This window comes from Lethenteron reissneri, chromosome 37, assembly GCF_015708825.2.
Source record: "Lethenteron reissneri isolate LAM-NWPU_2019-01 chromosome 37, ASM1570882v1, whole genome shotgun sequence".
Taxonomy (NCBI): Eukaryota; Metazoa; Chordata; class Hyperoartia; order Petromyzontiformes; family Petromyzontidae; genus Lethenteron; species Lethenteron reissneri.
In genome coordinates, this window is record NC_083815.1 from 6,955,691 (window position 1) to 6,975,902 (window position 20,212).

The 20,212-nt window shown below is 49.1% G+C and overlaps 1 protein-coding gene across 4 annotated transcripts in view; it reads left to right on the forward strand.

Annotated features, from left to right (window-relative positions):
• LOC133351429 (tetraspanin-18-like) overlaps positions 1–20,212 on the forward strand; it is a 53,562-nt gene that overhangs the window by 21,003 nt on the left and 12,347 nt on the right. Inside the window, exons 1-4 of one of the 4 annotated variants that reach the window (XM_061566632.1) lie at positions 1,477–1,753; positions 8,855–8,993; positions 11,702–11,817; positions 12,514–12,711. In XM_061566632.1, coding sequence (XP_061422616.1) covers positions 11,755–11,817; positions 12,514–12,711 — 261 coding nt within the window. In that variant the 5' untranslated portion in view covers positions 1,477–1,753; positions 8,855–8,993; positions 11,702–11,754. Of the gene's footprint in view, positions 1–1,476; positions 1,754–8,854; positions 8,994–11,701; positions 11,818–12,513; positions 12,712–20,212 lie in introns of those variants that run through there. The other 3 variants (XM_061566629.1, XM_061566630.1, XM_061566631.1) reach the window with 3 other exon arrangements.

Genomic DNA, 20,212 nt, shown 5'->3' on the forward strand with positions numbered 1-20,212 from the left:
TTTAGTGATTTTTACTTACCTTAAATCTTGACTTAAAGCTTTCGTGACTGCAGGAATTCATGTTCGTGGCTCTTTCGGTGAAGTCACGTAGATAGGTTCAACCTATTTACTTCCCTTCCCCATACTTTGCACTTCTTTAGTTTTGTTTGTGTATTGTTTAGTCGCTGTAACGATCTCATCCGCCCCGACTGGACATGTGTGAAAAAGAGCTTCCTAGATCATCCGATTTCTCCAGGATCAATCAACATTCTGATTCGGTAAACAGTAAATGTGTACACAATGGTGAATCGACTGGTCACATGACGTCTGGCCAGCGAGGAAGAGTAGGCCAAATACACTTTACGGGCTCTTCTTTCCAGCACATCCGTAAAACAAAAATTGTTGGGTCGTTAATTTCCTATTCTATACAATAAGTATGCTTGCAGACGTTAAAAAAACATTTATACTCTATGGCTGAATGACTTAATGTTTACACTCACTTTTGTTTAATGCCCTATGCGAGCACACGATTGTCTTATACTGGTTGGTTATCTTAAAATAAACGCTCACATACACACTGGTGAGGTGCAGTGGACGGAAAAACAAAACTTCCTTCCTATCTGCCCCCCTACTGATAGAGGTACTTTGAAAGTCACGAATTATTTATCATGAGATATCTCAAAGGAGGAATGTAATCAGGAGCACAGGCACTCCCAACTGGAATGCACCGCTTTAAGATGATAACAACAATACGTGGGGAAAGGGAGGGGGGGCAGGGTGGGTAGGGGGGATGTCGAAACGAACGAAGAGCTGGTGCCATGCTTGCGCGCCCTGCGCTGTGAATCTTGGGCCACGTGAGTCGTTCTTTTCTGGTGGCTACGGACGGCTTAGCATCGGCCAGGCGAGCGGTTTCACCAACCGAGGCACTCATCAGCCAGCGTGGCCAAAGTCTGTGAATGCACGGCGGGAGCGAGTATATCTCCCCCGACCGCTGGCTGGGCAGCTCGCTTCGGCAGATCTCACACCCTCCTAAGCACGCATTGGCGTGGACGTTGATTGCAACACAACATCACCAATTCACATTCTCCCGAAGCATCCGACTTTGCCACTCTAAAGCCTGGCCTTATCCCCCCGGTCGCCGCCGCCGCCGCCCTCCCCCCCGTGTCTCTTTCCTGCCTTCTGCACGTTTCGCAACGACTGCAAGGTCTGTGCAGAGCAGGGGAGGGAAAGGGGGGAGGAGGGGGGAGGGGGGAGGGAGGGAGGGGAGAGGACGGGAAGTATGATGACTTTTTTTGGGAGCAGGGGGGGAGGTAGCACGGGGTTTGGGAGAGAGGATGGAGGGTTGTCGTGGACGTTTCGTTCAAATGGGGGTGAGGGGGGGTGGGAAAAGCTGTGGGGAGGGGGGGGGGTGAAGGTTTGGGTGCGATGCTTCCCGTTGTTGGATCGGTGCCAGGAGGGAGGGGCCACGGACGCTTGCGTTGGGCTCCATCTGGAATCGTGGTGATGGACAGGCGTGTCCTGTTTTCTTGCTACCGTTTACGAGGGAGCAACCGAACCCAGGGCCATGCTCCGCGATCTCGGCTCCAACGAAGTTTTACTCTTCAGCTAAATGCTTCGTTAGAGTACTGCTAAGGTTCTCGTTAACGGTGGGAGGAGGGTTTATATATTTGTTCGTTTGTTTTCAAGAAGCGTTTGGTGCCAAATGTGGCTTTCGCGTGTTCGTAATTGACCCGTTCGTTTTAGGCGATTTGGGTTGTTTTCAATCGACCGCAAGGTAAGAAGAGATTACGTATTTTGTTGTGCTTGGCTAGGAAGCTTCAAACACACACGTGTATTTTTTTTAAAGTTTGGCCAATGCCGGATGAGAGTTAAATCTCTCACATATGGTCCTGAATTGTTGCAATGTTGTAAAAGTTGTAGAATAACGCAAAAGCATACGTCAGTGTTTAGATATATTGCTCCTTAATATTGGCCGTATGCAGTATTCAATGTAGGCTGTGGCATGTGTATTTGCTATGAGTCTAGCTTGTAGCATATTTTCTTTGCCTAAACTTAACAAAATAATAAACATTTGTATAATATCCCATAACATGAACTGAATACAATTAATAATGAACTGAATACTTTATCTACAATAGATAATTGTCATCAAGTGTAATCTTTCTTATTTTATCTGGTGGGAAGTTGGTTCTCAGGATTTATGTTATCTTTCTAGATTTAAAGTTTGTTATCTATTAAGCAGTTATAACACAATATCAGTCCGTGTTGTGTATATTTTTTCACCGTTAAAATGAGTACACTATTTCAAGCGGGTTTCCGGTACGAATATATTCGTAGATCTATCACTCTGCCATGTTCTCCATTAGTTGTCTCTCTCTATCTCTCTCTCCGTGCGTACATGAGAAGGACATGCTGTGTCTAGTAGACTCATGTCTCGTATTAAGGAAAATGAGACGGGGGCTCATACTGATTTGATTGCGGTGGATAAATGATGCATTTGGCCAAAGTACTGCACTCGAGTGGCTAACGTCAGTGGCTAGAAATATCTGAACAGCAGGTCCCGAACTCCCTCGTTCACCAACCTCCACTGGCCATCTTGGTGAAGTATGGTCGAACAACTTCCATGATCAACAACAGCAGTGGGTTAGGTATAATCGCCGCGGTAGCGAGATGTTAACTTCCTTGCCTGGTATACAGGAGGTCGTGGGTTCGATCTCGACCCTGACGCCTGCTGTTGTATATTTTAAGTTTTGTATGTTTCTCTCTCCGTGGTCGCGTGGATGTTTTTTCTCCGGGTTTTCCCTCCAGATTTATAATCAACATGCGTTTAGAATATTGGGCTGCTTCTGAAAAAAGAACGATATAGTTTTGATATTCTTTGGTAACAAAAAAAAAACTCACGACGTTTCGACCGCAACACAAGCAGTTTTAACTTAAAACTTTCGTGACTGCAGGAATTCATATTCTTTTATTCTTTCGGTAAAGTCACGTAGATAAAAAAATATCTATAATAATAAAAGTGAGCGTACTGGCAGTCTACAATGTATACTGTAGCCTGGTAGACTCTAGCCTGGTTTTTCTGCTGGTGAGCGTATTGGCAGTCGACGTTTCGGGCACTTGCCATTCTTCATGCAGCTAGAACACTTTGCAGCAGTAAACGTTGAGCGGAAACAAGTTGGGGGGGGGGGGCGCCAGTCTCTTGCGTTTAACAAGCGAGAGATGATGTTTACGCGCCGCGGTGATGAGACTGTGTTCACCGTCATGGTGAGAGTCCCTCGCTATTAAAGTCGTCACCGTAGAGCAGGTCCCGGGGACAATACACTTCCCTGTCTCACACGACTCTGGCTCAACAATAGCCTCCCCCTCCCTCCCGCTGTTTCAGCCACCCCCCCCCCCCTCTCAAACTTAATTTGGAGCTTTCGTGACTGCAGGAATTACTCTTTGGTTCGTCACGTATAAAGAGAAAATAATAGATTAAATACTAGCATACGACGTTTCGATTGCAACATAAGCAATCGTCATCAGGTATAAATGAAATCGAAACACAAATCTTGTATACTTAGAAATGTAATGTAATACAACAGAGAGTCGGATAACATAACAGTCAACACCCTACCTGGTTGATTACGTTCTTCCTGAGAATGCTAAATTTGAGAGAGAGATAAAACACAGAACCAGAGACATATAGACAGACATATAAGCAGAGACAGATATCACAGAGATACATAGAGAGAGACACATACATAGGCACACAGAGAAACCACGCCTGTGTCGAGGCCTCTCCACCAGCAGTCTTGAAAACGGCCACTTCGACGCAATCCTTGTTTTTACGCAAATTGTAATTTGCGTAAAAGTTATTTGGCGATGCCGCATTGGCGCCAACGCGCACATTCGTTATTAGTGCGCAAATAATTTTAATTGAATGGGGGCTTGCGTTAGGGTCAGATGATTGATTGAGCTGTAGCCTAATGTTCACGATAGTTCGGGTGGCGCGGTGGTTGACGCGCTGCGCTGTGTGAACGAACCCGGCGAGCAGAGTTCAATTCGCGGCCACGGCCAACCATCACTGGCCAAGCGGCACACGGTGGCGAGATGTTAACTGCCTCGCCTGGTATACAGGAAGTCGTGGGTTCGATCCCGACCCTGAACTCATGTATATTTGGAGCTTCGCGTGTTTCTCTCCCCGTGGCGGCATGGATTTTTCTCCGGGTCCTCCGGTTTTCCCCTCCACACTTAGAATCACCATCACGCGTTTAGAGTATTTGGCTGCTGTACATTTCCACGCGACCATACGCCACTTCGTTTACCTATCGTTTGTGATGGCCAACGTCGCGTCTGAAAAAATGAACCCGTAAAAACAAAGTTTTTCACTATAAATCCTTTATACGCGTGGCGGCTAGAGTCCTCTCGTCCTCTGGCTTGAGATGGCTGCCACCTATGGGTCAGATGATTGCCTGTCACCATTAAGGAATTGGTAATTAAATATAATTTATTTTTTCCTAAAAAGTGTAAAATTTTGGGGAAAAAATTTCACGAAAATAAATTGCCACGCACAACGAGTCTATGTGCAAAATGTCAGCTCGATTGGATCACGGGAAGTGGGTTAAAAACGACCGAAAGATATGCACGGTCGTAAGCGCGCAAGCAAGCAAGCAAGTGAACTTAATATAAAGGATTTAAAAAGAGCTACATTGCTCAGTGGGCCTTAGCGGGAACAAACAAAGAATAGTTGAGTTTTTAGCAGCCTATCCTGCACTGAGCGATCAGCATCAAGTCTGGTCACACAACAACAACACCCCCCGTCTGGCTGACAAGGAGGCGTGGGGAGGGAGGTCTTCATCCAGCAGTGGGTGGATTGACAAATGGCTGTACAACAGAATCAACATAAAACAACGCGACTGCCCCCCCCCCCCTCGTCTGCCACTCCCTGCCCACCTCTCTCGCCTTGAGGATTCACTTGGCAGCGAGGGCATTTCAGATGACGGTGATGACGACGACGACTGTGATCTTCTCTCCTAGCTGTAGTCTAATGGTCTCACGAGTAGAAACGTTGGGAATCATTGTAATGCGGGGCTTCTGCAACGCCTTCCAAAGTGTGTGTTTGTCCTAGGAAGTATTTAATTACGCAGTATGGAAGCCAACGTGCGTCTAGCGTTAATAATGTGTAGTAATTAGTGTACACACCTTAGTCAATTTACTGCTGGATGATACTTGACCACGCTGGTCAATGCGGGCTACATGAAAACAAGTTCAGGTATCACTCGCCACTGATGCTGCTCGTGGTGTCTGGGAATCGAACTCGGGTGTAGGGCTGAACGATTAATCGATTTCAAATCGAAATCGCAATTTGAAACAATGCGATGAGTAAATCGCAAAGGCTGAGATGTTTTGCGATTTGAAAAATTCTCTTACTTTCTTATTGGAATTGTTTATTTTTATTTCATTATAACTTTATTTAAGTTAACAATTGTTCCATGTTTGATTGTTCTATTTAAATTACAACATTTTTATAAATACATGTTGCAAGCAATTCTTATCTTTTAAGTTATCATCCATGCATTAGAATATATAGAGCGGTTCATATTTCGATGGTATCATGTGGTAATGCTCCATCACATGTTTGAAATGTATTACACAGTAATTATTGAACTGAAGCTTGACTTAAAAAAAATAATCGCAAATCAAATGGCAATCGCAATGTCTGTCAGAAAAATCGCAATTATATATTTTCTCTTCTTGGTTCTTTCGGTAAAGTCACGTAGAATGGAAGTAATAAAATAATAAAAATAAAACATAATAAAATAATTCTCACGTCGTTTCGGCCACAACGCAAGCAGCCGTCCTCAGGTGAAGAACAGGTCTGTCGAGAAGATAGTCTGAATGACACCCCCAGGCTTGGAGCGTCTATTTAAGCTGGGATGGATGGAGGGGGAAGAGCGCCTTGATATTTTCCCCGAATCGTCCAGCCCTGCCCGGGTATACCGCGATCAAAGTGCAGCACCACCGCTCCACTCCATGGGCAAACGCAGTCCAGTACTCGAGTCCTTCTCTGTTTCTCTGGGTGTTGGGAATCCCTTCTAATAAACGTGAGCAATATCCAATAGGCTGAGTACACAATGGCGACGCGACTTTTAATGATCGAATTTCGTTCAAATTGTATCAACTTCAGTTTAGGCTTTCGCGAACAATATCATCCATAATATAGGTTTTTTTTGGATTAAATTGCGTAAATATAAATGTGTCGTTAAACCCGCCACCAGCCGACACAGCCAATTAGTAAGGTTTGTCACGTAAACAGAACATGCCAATTCGTCGCCTGATGAAGCTAGTTGTAATTACTGGTGAAACGTCGTACTCAGATTGTCCATGTTGTTGATTTGCTCTGCAACACACAACCGGTGTGCTGCACTAGAACCGAATTGGCACGAATTGGCACGTTCTAACCCCCAAAAAAACCTTGATTATGGATGACCTTCGTGAGAATCACCATGCCCCCTCCCCCCACCACGACTCCACCCCACTCAGCCACGGACAGACGGGCGGACGGAGATATTCCGCAATGCATAAACGCGTGCATGGAACGACAGTGCTGCAGTTGGAACGCGATGGTCAAGAGGGGCTAAGAGACCCGACGTTTCGTTTACGAGAGACACCGCTCCTGATCAGCAGCACGGGCTGTTCAATGGGCGACACGGCAGGGAGCAGCAGGCAATGCTGTACACAGGGTGGTCCAGATCTCTTGTTACCGCTCCCCCCCGCCCCCCATTTCTGTAAAAGTATCAATATATGTTTGAGTCAGGTTCATTTAAAACAGAAATGAATATGCAAAGGGAAAAACACGTGAGCGGTCAATTAATTGGGGATCACAAGACATCTTGGACCACATTTAGAATCCACGTGCGTTTCGAGTATTTGGTAGCTATGAATGACCACGTGGTGATGGATGATGATGGGCCACTTCGTGTCGCTTGTAATGGCCAGGGCGCTTCTGAAGAAGGAGCAGTGGGCCTCAACCTGATAAAATAACAAACACACTTTTAGTTTCGTATTGGACCGCCCAGGACAGTTTAGAGCGTGACTTTGTTCTTGCAGTCAGTCACCCTGCCATGGGTTTACCCAACTTTCACTGTGCACTCACGATAGATTTCATCAGTCCCATACTGCATTTGGAAGGGGAGGGGACGAGTGGAGGTGGGGGCAGCTAAACTCCCCCACCCCTCCCCGGTCTATTTTATGAGTAGAACATATTTTCTATCCACGAGTGTAAGCTAAAGAAAAGTGATGCGCATCAGGGTCTTTCCTCATACACTGTACATTGGGGGGGGGGGGGGGGTGATAGCCGGAGCAGAGTTCATGACAGACGCAAGAAGATCATATCGCGAATGATTCTGTTTGGGCGTTTGACAGTTTTTTAAGTTTGTTTTATATTTAATGTTCTGCACCACTCCCTGAGGTTTTCGTATACCGCTCCCACCACCACCACCCTCCCACCACCACCTTTAAACAAGGTCATGCTTCAAGGCTTGCGTTTCGTCTACACCAGGGGTCGGCAACCAAAATAACAAGAAGAGCCATTTCTTTCCAATTCGGTACAAAATTCAGTATTTCAAGAGCCGCAATGCATCTGAGTCGTACTCATCGTCAAGAAGCAGCCTGTAAAGAGCCGCATGCGGCTCCGGAGCCGTAGGTTGCCGACCCCTGGTCTACACAGTGTGGAGCTGGAACTTACCCAACGTACTCGTCCTTAAAATGTGTGACGCAGTTTGAATTATCACCGTAACACTGTCACAGCGCCACCCATTGTGGTTCTTGAAACGCGACACGCGTACGACTTTCACGCTTTCGGATCGAGTTTGCTGGTCGATTTGGAAATGTGGCCCCGCATCAAATGAAATCTATCCCCGAATAAATTTTGCAGAAATATATTTGTTTTTTTGTTAGGATTCATCATTGAACGCATCTGTGATAGAATTTAGAATATTTGTGATTGCGTAATGGTGCTTTTAAATATGTCTGATAATTAATACGATCTGCCTGAGTGTTCAGACACATTAGCGTGCCCCCCATTTGGCGAATTATTCAGATATCTCATCGTCTGATGTTGCTGCATTGATTGCCAAATCGACGCCAAACACCCCCGTTCACTCGATCCAACTCCTTGGACCCTTTTGTGCGCGCCACCTTTGCACTGCTAACTTCAATTGTTGCATTTATCTCTACCCAGTTGTTACTTCGCACCGGCAATGTTTCATCTCCTTTCTAAATCGCCACCATATTTCCTCTCGAAAAAACTCCCCACACCACCCCCCCAAATTTAGACCCAAGTACATTGAGCAAACTTTTGACCAATCTTCGTCCGTTCGTTTCTCAATCCCGCTTGTGAGAGTCGCAGCGACAGTGTGTTGAGTCGGACGGTGCAGACCTCCCTTGCCCTGGCAACAGATTACAACACTGCATTACTATACAAGTACTACAGTACACTATACACTGCTAGACTACACCATACACTATATTCTTGGGTTTTTTCGGTAAAGTCACGTAGGTAAAAAAAAAAATTAATAAAAGTAAAATAAAAAATAAAATAAAAATCACGACGTTTCGGAGGCAACACAAGCTTCCGTCATGATTTTTATTTTATTTTAATTTTACTTTTATGAATTTTATTTTTTTACCTACGTGACTTTACCGAAAAAAACCCCCGAAGAATATGAATCCTTGCAGTCACGAAAGCTTCAAATCTAGAACTATACACAGACTCCAGCACTGCATAACTATACAAGTACTACACTACACTATACACTGCTAGACTACACCATACACTACACTACTGTACACTACTACACACAGACTCTAGCTCTTCATGGGGATTTCCCAGGCGTTCCCAGGCCAGCCGAGCGACGTCGTTCCGCAAGCAGCAGCGTGGTCCTGGCCCGGCCCACGGGTCTTCGCCCAGTGGGACGTGTCCGGAAGAGTTTCCAGGGGGTGTCTATCGGGGGACTATCCATCCATACAAGGTGCCCGAACCACCTCAACTTTTGACCAATCTAAAATGTTCAATTTTTTTCGAAGATCGTTGAAAAACGATCGCATTACCATTATTTGACCTCAAATGTGTTTTTTAGAGCCCCTTCCTTCAGTCTAGATTTGAAGCTTTCGTGACTGCAAGGATTCATACTCTTAGATTTTTTTCGGTAAAGTCACGTAGGTGAAAAACAATACAATAATAATAAATGAAAATAAATCAATTAAATCACGACGTTTCGGAGGTAACACAAGTCTCCGTCTTCAGGTGTGACCGTCACAGATAAATTTACTCGAATTTACTGATTTATTTTCATTTATTTTTATTTTATTTTACTATTGTTTACCTACGTGACTTTACCGATAAAAACCTTAGAGTATGAGCCCTTCAGTCTGTTTCATGGGTTTTGCATAGTACAGAGATAGCCCTGGTCTAGGACACAAACAACTCGCTCATTGCTGCTGACTGGGGCATTGTCCATTTTCGCTCTCCTTAACCTCAGAGCAGCGATTGGCACGGTCGATCACGACGTCCTTTTGCATTTCCTTGCCGAGTCGTCTACATATTATTAATATGCCCTCCCTTTGTTAATGCTACCCCTTCCTCCCTTTGGTGCTGCTGATCCTGCATAATACATGGGCATAATATGACTTTGAAAACCCCCCCGCCCACCTCCTACGCATTTTCCCATGAATATGCTAAATTCCTCTGGGATATGCACATTCTTTTGTTAAGGCTCTCTTCTTCTTCCACCTCCAACTCAGCTTATATATAAGCTCCTAGCTTGGCAGTGTCTCGTTCTTCACCTGAAGACGGCTGCTTGCGTTATAGCCGAAACGTCGTGACAATTATTTGATTTTATTATGTTTTATTTTTATTATTTTATTACTTCCCTTCTACGTGACTTTACCGAAAGAACCAAGAAGATGAGTCGTCCACTGTTGGGGTGACCGGCTTGTCACTTATGTGGATTAGGACATATTTAACAGACTGGAGATGATGATTTAATGCGATGCCATGATTTTTAAACGACTAAATGTTAATGTTTTGTTTTATTTTACCAGACGTTAAACACCTCGCCTGGTACACAGGAGGTCATGGGTTTGATGGCAACCCTGACGCCTGTATATTTGGAGTTTAAATGTTCTCTCTCCTCGTGGTCGCGTTGATTTTTCATCCAGCTCCTCCGGTTTTTTCCCCATCATTTAAAATCTACGTGCGTTTGGAGTGTTTGGCTGCGACACATTGCCACGCGATAAGCCACTCCGTTGAGCTATCATTTGTGGCCAGGTCGCTTACTGAAAAAGAGCTGTGTGGCTCAGTCGGCCTTACCCACCTGGTTTAAAAAAAAATGATTAGTTATCTTCTTGGTTCTTTCGGTAAAGTCACGTAAAAGGGAAATAATAAAATAATAAAAATAAAACATAATAAAATAATTCTCACGACGATTCGGCTACAACGCAAGCAGCCGTCCTCAGGTGACTTTACCGAAAGAACCAAGAAGATGAATCCCTGCAGTCACGAAAGCTTTAAATCGAAATTTGATTTAGTTAGTTTAGTTTGAGCTCTGCGGTGGCCGGTGACCCCTGGCCATTTCCCGGACGCGGCTGCTCCCTCCGCACGGTGGCTCTCGGTGCCTCCTGCGCAGCGCTGCCCCTCGCTGCGTTGCCATCGCCTCGCCCCGTGGTGTCTGCCGCTTGGAGACGACCGTCGGCGTTTAAATCCCCGCGCCTCCTGTTAGCGCCGTTGGCTACGTACGGTGCGAGAGAAGTTCAACGTTCAAACGTCCATTCACAGTCACTTGCTTTTTGGGTTCTCTGAATTAGCGTTTCTACTGCTTGGATTGTTTTCCCCACCTTGGCCAATGTTTGTGTGTGTGTGCGCGTGATGTAAATTGCCTTGAGTAAGTTGTAGTTGTATGCAAGGCGCTTTGTAAATGTAATTTTAAATATGTATTGTTGTTCATATCTATTTCCCGTTGTTCCTACTCTGGCAGATATGGTGCTGTGTTTAAAGACATTTGCTTTTAAACGGAGATTGACAGCTCAATAGGTTTCTCACTTTGCCTTTTCATTAAGCCAGTTTGTCAATTAAACTCTTTATGAATACGCGAACGATATGTAACTCGATGCTGTATAAAGGCATCCTTATCCCATCTCCATCGTGTGGGTTGCACGACTATGCTTCACCACGATGGCCAGTGAGGATTGGGTGTAGTAGAGGGGCCTAACGATCGGTTCAGAGGTCATTCACACCACCGGTGACATGGCCGTGGCCAGGAACGAAACCGGCTGGGCGCACCACCTATTTCGTTAAATAAATAAAACATCCACCATTGTCTTCTTGGTTCTTTCGGTAAAGTCACGTAGAATGGAAAAAAAACATAATTAAATAATTCTCACGACGTTTCAGCCACAACGCATGAGAATTGAAAATTATTTTATTGTGGAGGAGGTTGAGAATTATTTTATTATGTTTTATTTTTAGTTTTTTATTATTTCCATTCTACGTGACTTTACCGAAAGAACCAAGAAGATGAATCCCTGCAGTCACGAAAGCTTTAAATCGGAATCCATCATTGCGTGAGCCCAGAGGTTTTTGGTGAAGAGAGACATAAATTTGCCTGGGAATGCAAATGCGGATCATCCCCTCGCTTGCCTACGTACCCGAGCTTCATGCGGCATCTTCTGTCTGTTCCAGAGCCCAACGCCAAACGCTACGATCCAGGATTCCCTACCGGCGCTGTCGTCAGCATGGAGGGGACATGCCTGAGCTGCGTCAAGTACCTCATGGTGTTCTTCAACGCCCTTATCTTTGTAAGCCACAACCCTCGTGTCTGCACAGGCTTTTTAAGCACGTAAGCTTCCAAATACATAGGCTTAGCAGTAACACCTCCTGCTGTCCATAATCCTTTTGAAGTTTCATTACTGGTTTCAAGTAAATCAGCTGGCAGGCCATGTGTTAACATTACCTCACATTTTCACGTTTACGATGGATCATATAGTGCTAATGCTCCGTGGCTTGTATCACTGAGCAGTGCACTTGAACGGCATTTATATATCTCAGTGACCTTGCCCCAAAGGCATTTAAGAAGTTTCTAGAATTGTTTTTGTTTTACGAGTCACTGTAAAACGTTTAGAGAAGAGCTGACTGTGACCTGAGCAGCAGCAACAACAACAACAACATAAATCCCTCTCATTGCAGGAACTGTTTATCTTTTTAAACGATGTTTCTTTGAACGGCAGAACATAAATTTTTATTTTTTTACCAACTGCCACTCAACTTCACCCAGAACCTCGGAGCAGCCTACGCCAGGCTAACAACAGCACAGAAACACACAAATCCCAAATGACAAATTTTAAAAATAGTCCCACCCCCCCGGCCCCCATCCACCAGCCTCACTCCCAACTAATAATATTTGCAGTCCTGGAATACCACGAGGCTGCTGGCGAGCATTCCTGGCTGCCAGGCTCTGGGTGTCTGCAAGCCGCTAATTGAATCCCGTCTGACAGCTGGCGGGACTCTGCCTGGTCGCGGTGGGCGTGTGGGCAGTGGCGGACCCTGGCGGGGTCGCCGAGGTCGTCTCCTCCCATCATCCCTTGCTGCTGAGGAGCGTGCACGTGATTTTGGCCGTGGGGGCCGTGTTTCTGCTGCTGGGGCTCCTGGGCTGCTGTGGAGCTCTCTGTGAGAGCCGGAGGACGCTCACTTTCGTGAGTATTTGCGTGCGTGCGTGCGTGTGCGTGTGTTTGTGCGTGTGGGCGTTCGTGCGTGCGTGCGTGCGCGGGAGAGTGGGGAGCGATAGTTAGCGCGCTGCGCTATGAACCCGGCGATTATCTGAACCGGTCCTGGGCGTCCCCTAGGTCGACTCAGCCTCAAATGAGTACCTGGTGCGATGTGTAAACATCGCCACTGGGGAGACAAAGGCGGACGGGCGTGGTGTTGGCCACCCACCCCCTCGTGTGCCGTGCCGGCCTTCATAGGTGCTCGCTAACAGCACTTGCCCCTACAGTCTGTTACGGCTATGTGGGGGATCTTTGTCTTGTGCGCGGGAGAGAGAGTAGCAAGTTGACACGTCTCCCGAATGGCTGGGTAGTTTAAAGTGTGCGCTCTGGTGTTCATTGATGTGCCACCTTTTGCACTGAATCTCAACTCGTATCTTCCGCCATGCCACTGTTGAATTATTCACAGGTATCGGTCATTATGCTGGTAACTGGGGGTTGCCACCGGCCCTGGTTTACCCAGAGTCGTCCCCCTTTTTGAGGTAGTTGCCTTGGGAAATGTGTAAGTCAGTTGCATAATAACACACCCCTGAAGACAATGCATATACATGCAGTTGCCCCCTCTTCTGCCATTGTCAGTTATTCCTCTTCCCTGCGATATGTAATGGGGTTTGATGAAAAATCAGAGGTGGCTATATGACTTATAACTAAATAACCAAGGACGAGGGATACGCCAAATATCGGCAAAGATAAATTCCATTTCCGAAATTAAAGTGTGTGCTTTGGAAGGGAATGGCCTGATCCGGAGAGTGGGCAAAAATGTTCCATGAAGAAGATTGACAGCTCCACAAACACCGCCTCACTGCCATCTGCGAGTCGCAAAGCGGTACATTTTGAGAGATATATCAGAGATTGGCCAACAGTACGTGTTTGGAACAATTCAAAGACAGAGTAGGGATTGCATTCCATTCATCCACTTGTAATAAAGCTCTTTGAGACGACTTCTGGAATCCGTATTTTATTCACTTTGGGTTACAGCTACTTCACGCTGCTGATAGGCAACGTGAAGGGACAGCTAGACCGAGAGAGACGCACTGCCACGTGGCAACTTGGAGCCCCGCTCCCGCGTGGCCCCTTCCTCCGTTGGTTCCCGTTCTGACCCCCGTGTCGTTCCTCTCTACCCCTATTTAATACCCGGGTCACGTGGTACGCTTCCGCCAATCCTCGTTAGCCTGCATGGAATCTTCCAGGCTCCTTCGTCAGCTCCCGGGACCACGCCCCTGACTCATCTCCCCATTGGCTGAGGCCAAAGCCAGCAGAACCAATCTCCATAGCTGTCACCCTTCCATCACGTCAGGGCCACGCCCCCAGGCTTCCCCCCATTGGCTGTAAACCAGGACCGGCAGAGCCAATCACCATGACAAGTTGTGATACGTCAGTGAGCCGGATATATTCTCATATTACACACTGAATGCCCATTGTCCCCTTTCTAGTTCCCTTCTTGCCCATGTCTTTGTGTCGCAACTCGTAAGTCCATGCCCAGGTCTGATGGACCAGGCACAGGAAGCTGTGGGATGTCTCCAATGCCTCCACTGAACTTAACCGAGAGGTTCACACCGGTTCACAAATGTTATCCACGGTCTGCTTATGATTACCATCGTTGCACGCCACCGGGATTTCTCTGACGTTCTACGATATTTCGTGGCTACATCTGGAAGTGGGTGCTACGGATTATTCGATTTAGAGGGGAAGCATTGTTTTGAAGGCAGGTCTTAATCCAGTGGGTTAGATTTCGATTTAAAGCTTTCGTGACTGCAGGGATTCATCTTCTTGGTTCTTTCGGTAAAGTCACGTAGAAGGGAAGTAATAAAATAATAAAAATAAAACATAATAAAATAATTCTCACGACGTTTCGGCTACAACGCAAGCAGCCTTCTTCAGGTGAAGAATGAAACACTGCCAAGCTTGGAGCTTATAAGCTCCTAGCTTGTTTTATTTTTATTATTTTATTACTTCCCTTCTACGTGACTTTACCGAAAGAACCAAGAAGACCAGTGGGTTAGGTTAAGATGAGACATTTATTGTTTCATCTCGCATCCTGCTGTTACACCATTTCCTAGGTGAGACAATGCATGCATGTGTAAAGTAGTAACTCGGCAGGAGACGACTTCACGGGTAGCACACTCTTTATTTTCACCAACTTGTAGTTACACGGATGACTAACACCCTACTTCGTTACACGGGTGACCAACACCCACTTAGCTACACGGGTGACGGACACCCACTCAGCTACGACTTCGTTACACGGGTGACCAACACCCACTTAGCTACACGGGTGACGGACACCCACTCAGCTACGACTTCGTTACACGGGTGACCAACACCCACTTAGCTACACGGGTGACGGACACCCACTCAGCTACACGGGTGACCAACACCCACTCAGCTACACGGGTGACCAACACCCACTCAGCTGTACTGACACGGGCTCTTACGCCCTGTAGCCTTCCGGGACACACCCAGCCGGGGTGCCCGTCTCGGCTCTGGGTACCACCGTCCCGACCCACACGGGCGTCGGACTACGGTCCCCCCAGTCTCGGCTCCGAGCCACACAGGGCCCCTACCTCCTCCACCCCGTCTTCGGTCTTCAACTGGTTAACACTGACCACGAGTGCTCTCGCGCGTCCCCCTTTATACCCCTCCTGCGGACGTCGCTGAGAGTACTCACTTATCTGACCAATCACTGCGCACTCGCTACGATCCTCTTTTCCCAGCTTGTGTGAGCGCGCCTCACCACCGGCGCGCGCGTCCATGCCACGCCCACACCGCGTGCCCAACCCCGCGCCCCGTGATCCATCACTGCCGGCGCACGTCAATACCACCACTACATCACCCCCTACCACATAGCTCGCAGCCGACCCGGCTGCTAATAAAACATACAACACCCCTTCACCCCCACGTGTGCCCCGTAACATAACACAAACCCTAACAACACAACATGAACACCGCAATCCGCAAAACCCAGCAACCGCCACACCCGCAACAAGAACAACATGCACAATCCGGCGAATGGCAACGATACTGTGTATGCGGAAAGAGTAACAATAAAAAAATTTCTTTAATCATTTTCTCTTCTTTTCTCTCCGACTCATGCAGCGTCCCAATGTCCGAGCGTCCCTTGAACGGGACATTACCCCGGCAGAGGGGGAAGCCGGCAACGAAGTCGGGCTTTAACAAAAAAAAATTTTTTTTTTTTTTTTTTTTCTTCATGAAAAGTGTTGCGTCCTTGACCGAGTCCGCCTTGCCGGACCGTCGTACGGCACAGGACGCAGTTGGCCATCCGGCGGCGCCGGCAGTTCAGGAAGGCATGGGCCAGGCATCGGGGCTCCGTGCGAGCCGCGGGGTTCCGGTTCCCGACGGTCAACAGCCGTCAGGTCCGAGACACCTGGGGGTGGGTCAGGTGGAGACACGTGAGGATCAGCCTGCGACACATCCCTCCCCGAGTCGACGGTCACATCACACGCTCGGTCGTCACGGCACAACCCGGGGTCACGCGGCGCCGCGTAGGGTTTCAGTCGGGAGGAGTGCACGTACCAACGACGTTTTCCCCATTTAATCTGTATACTCTGGGGTCGTGCAACCCGCACAATTTCCACCGGTCCCCTCCATGGTCTCAACAGTTTGGGGGACGTAGCCAACGGTGCGTGTGGACAATGCAGCCAGGCCTTATCGCCCGGTTCCCAATTGTGCGTATGCACCTTCCGTTCACGCAATCGCTCGTTCGCGATCTGCCGAGAGCGTGAATTCAATCTCGCAGCCTCTCGCGCCTCAGCCAATTTGGCGATGTTAAACTTAATGTGGTCTGCCAATTTTGATTTCGCACGTGGCTGTGAAATCCCCAGTTGGACGTCCATGGCCGGATCAGCCTCCCGCCCATACATCAGAAAAAATGGAGAAAACCCCGTCGCCGCATGGGGTGCCATCCGATAGGCCGCTAGTACCCCCGGTACCTGTAAGTCCCAATCCACCTGGTCGTCGCATACCTGTTGGCACAGCATAGACGTAATCGTCCTGTTCAGACGTTCAACCATACCGTCAGTCTGCGGGTGGTACGGGGAGGTACGTACTTTCTTTGTACCCAACAGGTCGCACACCTCGCGCAACAAAACACTCGAAAAGTTTTTTCCTTGATCCGTCAGCAAGCGTTCGGGGGCGCCTTTGTCCAAAACGTAACCTTGGACAAAGGCGTCCGCCACTGCCGCAGCCGACTGGTTGGCGAGTGGCCACGCCATGGGCCAGCGGGTGAAGTACTCTACGCCAACCAGCAGGAACTTATTTCCCCGAGGTGTAGTGGGAAAGGGCCCCAAGATGTCTAGCGCGACCAATTCGTTCGTGCGCGAAACTTGAATGGATTGAAGCGGTGGATTAGCCGCTATTTGTGGCGGTTTTCTTTTAGCGCACCCTACACACCCCTTAAGAATGTTCGCCACGTCACTGCCCATCCCAGGCCAATAGTAGTCTCGCTGAATGAGGGCGAGCGTTTTATGAAACCCCAGATGCATGAGTCGTTCATGGGCAGCCAGGACGACCTTACCCCGTACAGCAACCGGCACCACAAGCATGTGACGCCGGGACATGGAGTCCCACTTCATCAAGAGGCCCTGTCTGCACACCCAGGAACCGACCCGCGTTTCCCCGCCCTCGGGAACGTTAACCTTCCGACGTAGCGCGAGTAGGGAGCTGTCGGCCATTTGCAGACGGCCCCACTCGATGAGAGGCAATGCTAACAGCGAGTCCCTCCCCGTGGGGGCGTCGACCCCCGTAGTATCCGTGGCGGCTAGCACCACTTCCGCGGGGACATCGACAGAAGGTTTACACCGCGCCGATCCCAACTGACATGCGCATTCCGTACGCGTCGGCAACCGTGACAATGCATCCGCGTTCGAGTGGCGCAACCCCTTGCGGTAAATCGTCGTGAATTGGTAGTCCTGAAGGACCTCCAACCATCGGGACAATTGGCCGGATGGCTGCGCCACCCGCATAGCGTATTGGAGAGCCGCATGGTCCGTGCGAACCGTAAAGTGACGGCCATACAGATACGGCCTGAATTGCTGTATAAAAAACACAATCGCCAGCAATTCACGCCGTGTCACGCAGTAGCGTTGTTCCGCGGGGGACAGAACCCTGCTACCGTAGGCGACCACCCGTTCGACCCCCCCGACCACCTGTGAGAGCACTCCCCCGATACCCGTGTTACTGGCATCCGTGTCGAGCACAAACGGTTGCGTGAAATCGGGGTAACACAAGGGGGGAGCCTGCACCAAGGCGTCACGAAGGGAGCAGAACGCGGCCTCCTCCTCCGGCCCCCAGTGAAACCGCACCCCTTTAGCCGTCAAGGCGTGCAGGGGCCTGGCTATGGTGGCAAACTGTTTGACAAAACGACGGTAATAGGAGGCAAATCCTATGAAGCTGCGGACTTCAGTAACAGAGGTCGGTGTTGGCCATGAGCCGACGCATTGCGTCTTAGCAGGGTCCGTCGAGATCCCCGAACGGCTAACGATATGGCCCAAATACCTGACCGATTCCCGAAGCAGAAAACATTTAGCCGGTTTAAATTTAAGCTTCGCGGAACGCATCCTGAGAAACACTGCCCTCAGTCGCTGGAGGTGCTCCTCAAAAGTTCGGCTGAAAACGATGATATCATCGAGGTAAATCAAACAGGTGTCCCATTGAAGGCCTGCCAAAACCAATTCCATGAGCCTCTGGAACGTGGCAGGAGCGGAATGTAAACCCATGGGCAATCGGTTGAACTCAAATAGGCCTCCCGGTGTCCGGAAAGCGGTTTTAGGTTTTGATTCGTCATCGAGGGGCAATTGCCAAAATCCCGAAAGCAAATCGAGCGTCGAAAAAAACTGTGCTCCTGCCAAGGCATCCAGCGACTCATCCATCCTGGGGAGCGGATACGCATCGGCCATTGATATTTTGTTTAGGCGGCGGAAATCAACACAGAACCGCAGGGATCCATCCTGTTTTTTAACCAAGACGATAGGAGCACCCCACGGACTGGAAGAGGGCGCAATGATGTCGGCCGCCAACATGTCATTTACTGCCGACTGCACATGCTCCTTCTCGGCTGGACTGAGCCGGAAGGGATTCTGTCGAATAGGGGCCGCGTCCCCAGTCTCTATGTGGTGGCGCAACAGGTCTGTGCAGCCAATGTCGTACTTGTGCCTGCTAAACACGTCAGCGAACTCGAGCAGCAAGCCCCTCAATGCACCCAACTGCACACTGGACAAGGTACTGGACCCGGCACACAACGCGTCCAACCACTCCGTCCCCTCCTCACTTTGGGGATGCGTATCGACATGTGAATCGGCGTGAGCAACGAGCTGTTCCTCGACGGGTAGCGGCGCGGCGTGAGCGAGCACCGTTCCCTGCGTAATCACGGCCGGCCGCGACCCCGTATTCAGGACCACAACGAACGGCTCACTGTCCCCCCTCACCATGGTCTGGGCCACCGCTAAGCCGAGGTCCCCTTTAGCCCTGTTAGACGGCCCCAATAGAACTCCCTGCGCCCCCGCATCCGCCCCCAGTTGTTTTCTCAACCGAAGGGGTACCAACATTTGCGATCCCGGGGGCACCCGTACAGTCCGGGTTGCCAGCGCCTGCACCGTCGCACAAGCCGTGCGTATCTTATTTGGACTCTTCAAAAACTCAACCCGCCGACCCGACGGAAGCTCAATGCAGGCCTGGTCTATGAGAATTTTTATGGGCATTTTAGACAGAAAGTCCGTGCCTAGTAAACAAGGAACGGCCAACGATGATGATACAAAAATAGGACCCGCCAATTTAATGTCGCCAATACAAATATTCGCCCGAATCTGGCCGATGATTCCCAAAGATCCCCCGTTTGCCGCGTAAAATGGTACGTCCACCGGCAGAAGTGGTCGACATTGTACGGGAAGAATATTATAAATAAGGTCCGAAATAATAGTGGCCGACGCACCCGTGTCCACGAGCACCCGGACCTCAACCCCGTCAATGTACCCCGTTACCACGGACGACCCGGCCGACGCAGCCACAATCCTGTGGGCCAATTCGGACCACTCGACTGCCTTCGGGCCGTACGCGGACCCCTCTCGCCGAACCGAACCCCCGGCGCCCATACACGGTCCCCCCACCGCTAAGCGGCGACCCGAACGTGCCGTGCGTGTGGACCGAGCGTGTGAGGTGCCGCGACTTGCCGGGTTCAGTTGGGATGTCTTGAGTCCCTGGTCGTCGTCCGGACGTGGTCCCGCGGTGCGTTGACGCGGGGCCCGGCACCCGGCCGCGACGTGGCCCCGAAGGCCGCAGTTGTAGCAGACGACAAGGGACGTCGTAGGTTTCGGTTGCTCCAGCTTGCGGGAGGAGCGTGTGGGCGAACGACCTCCCGGTCTCCACTCCCCCGGCCTCGAACCAGCGAAGGCCTCCTCCCGAGGCACAGCAGGCTGAG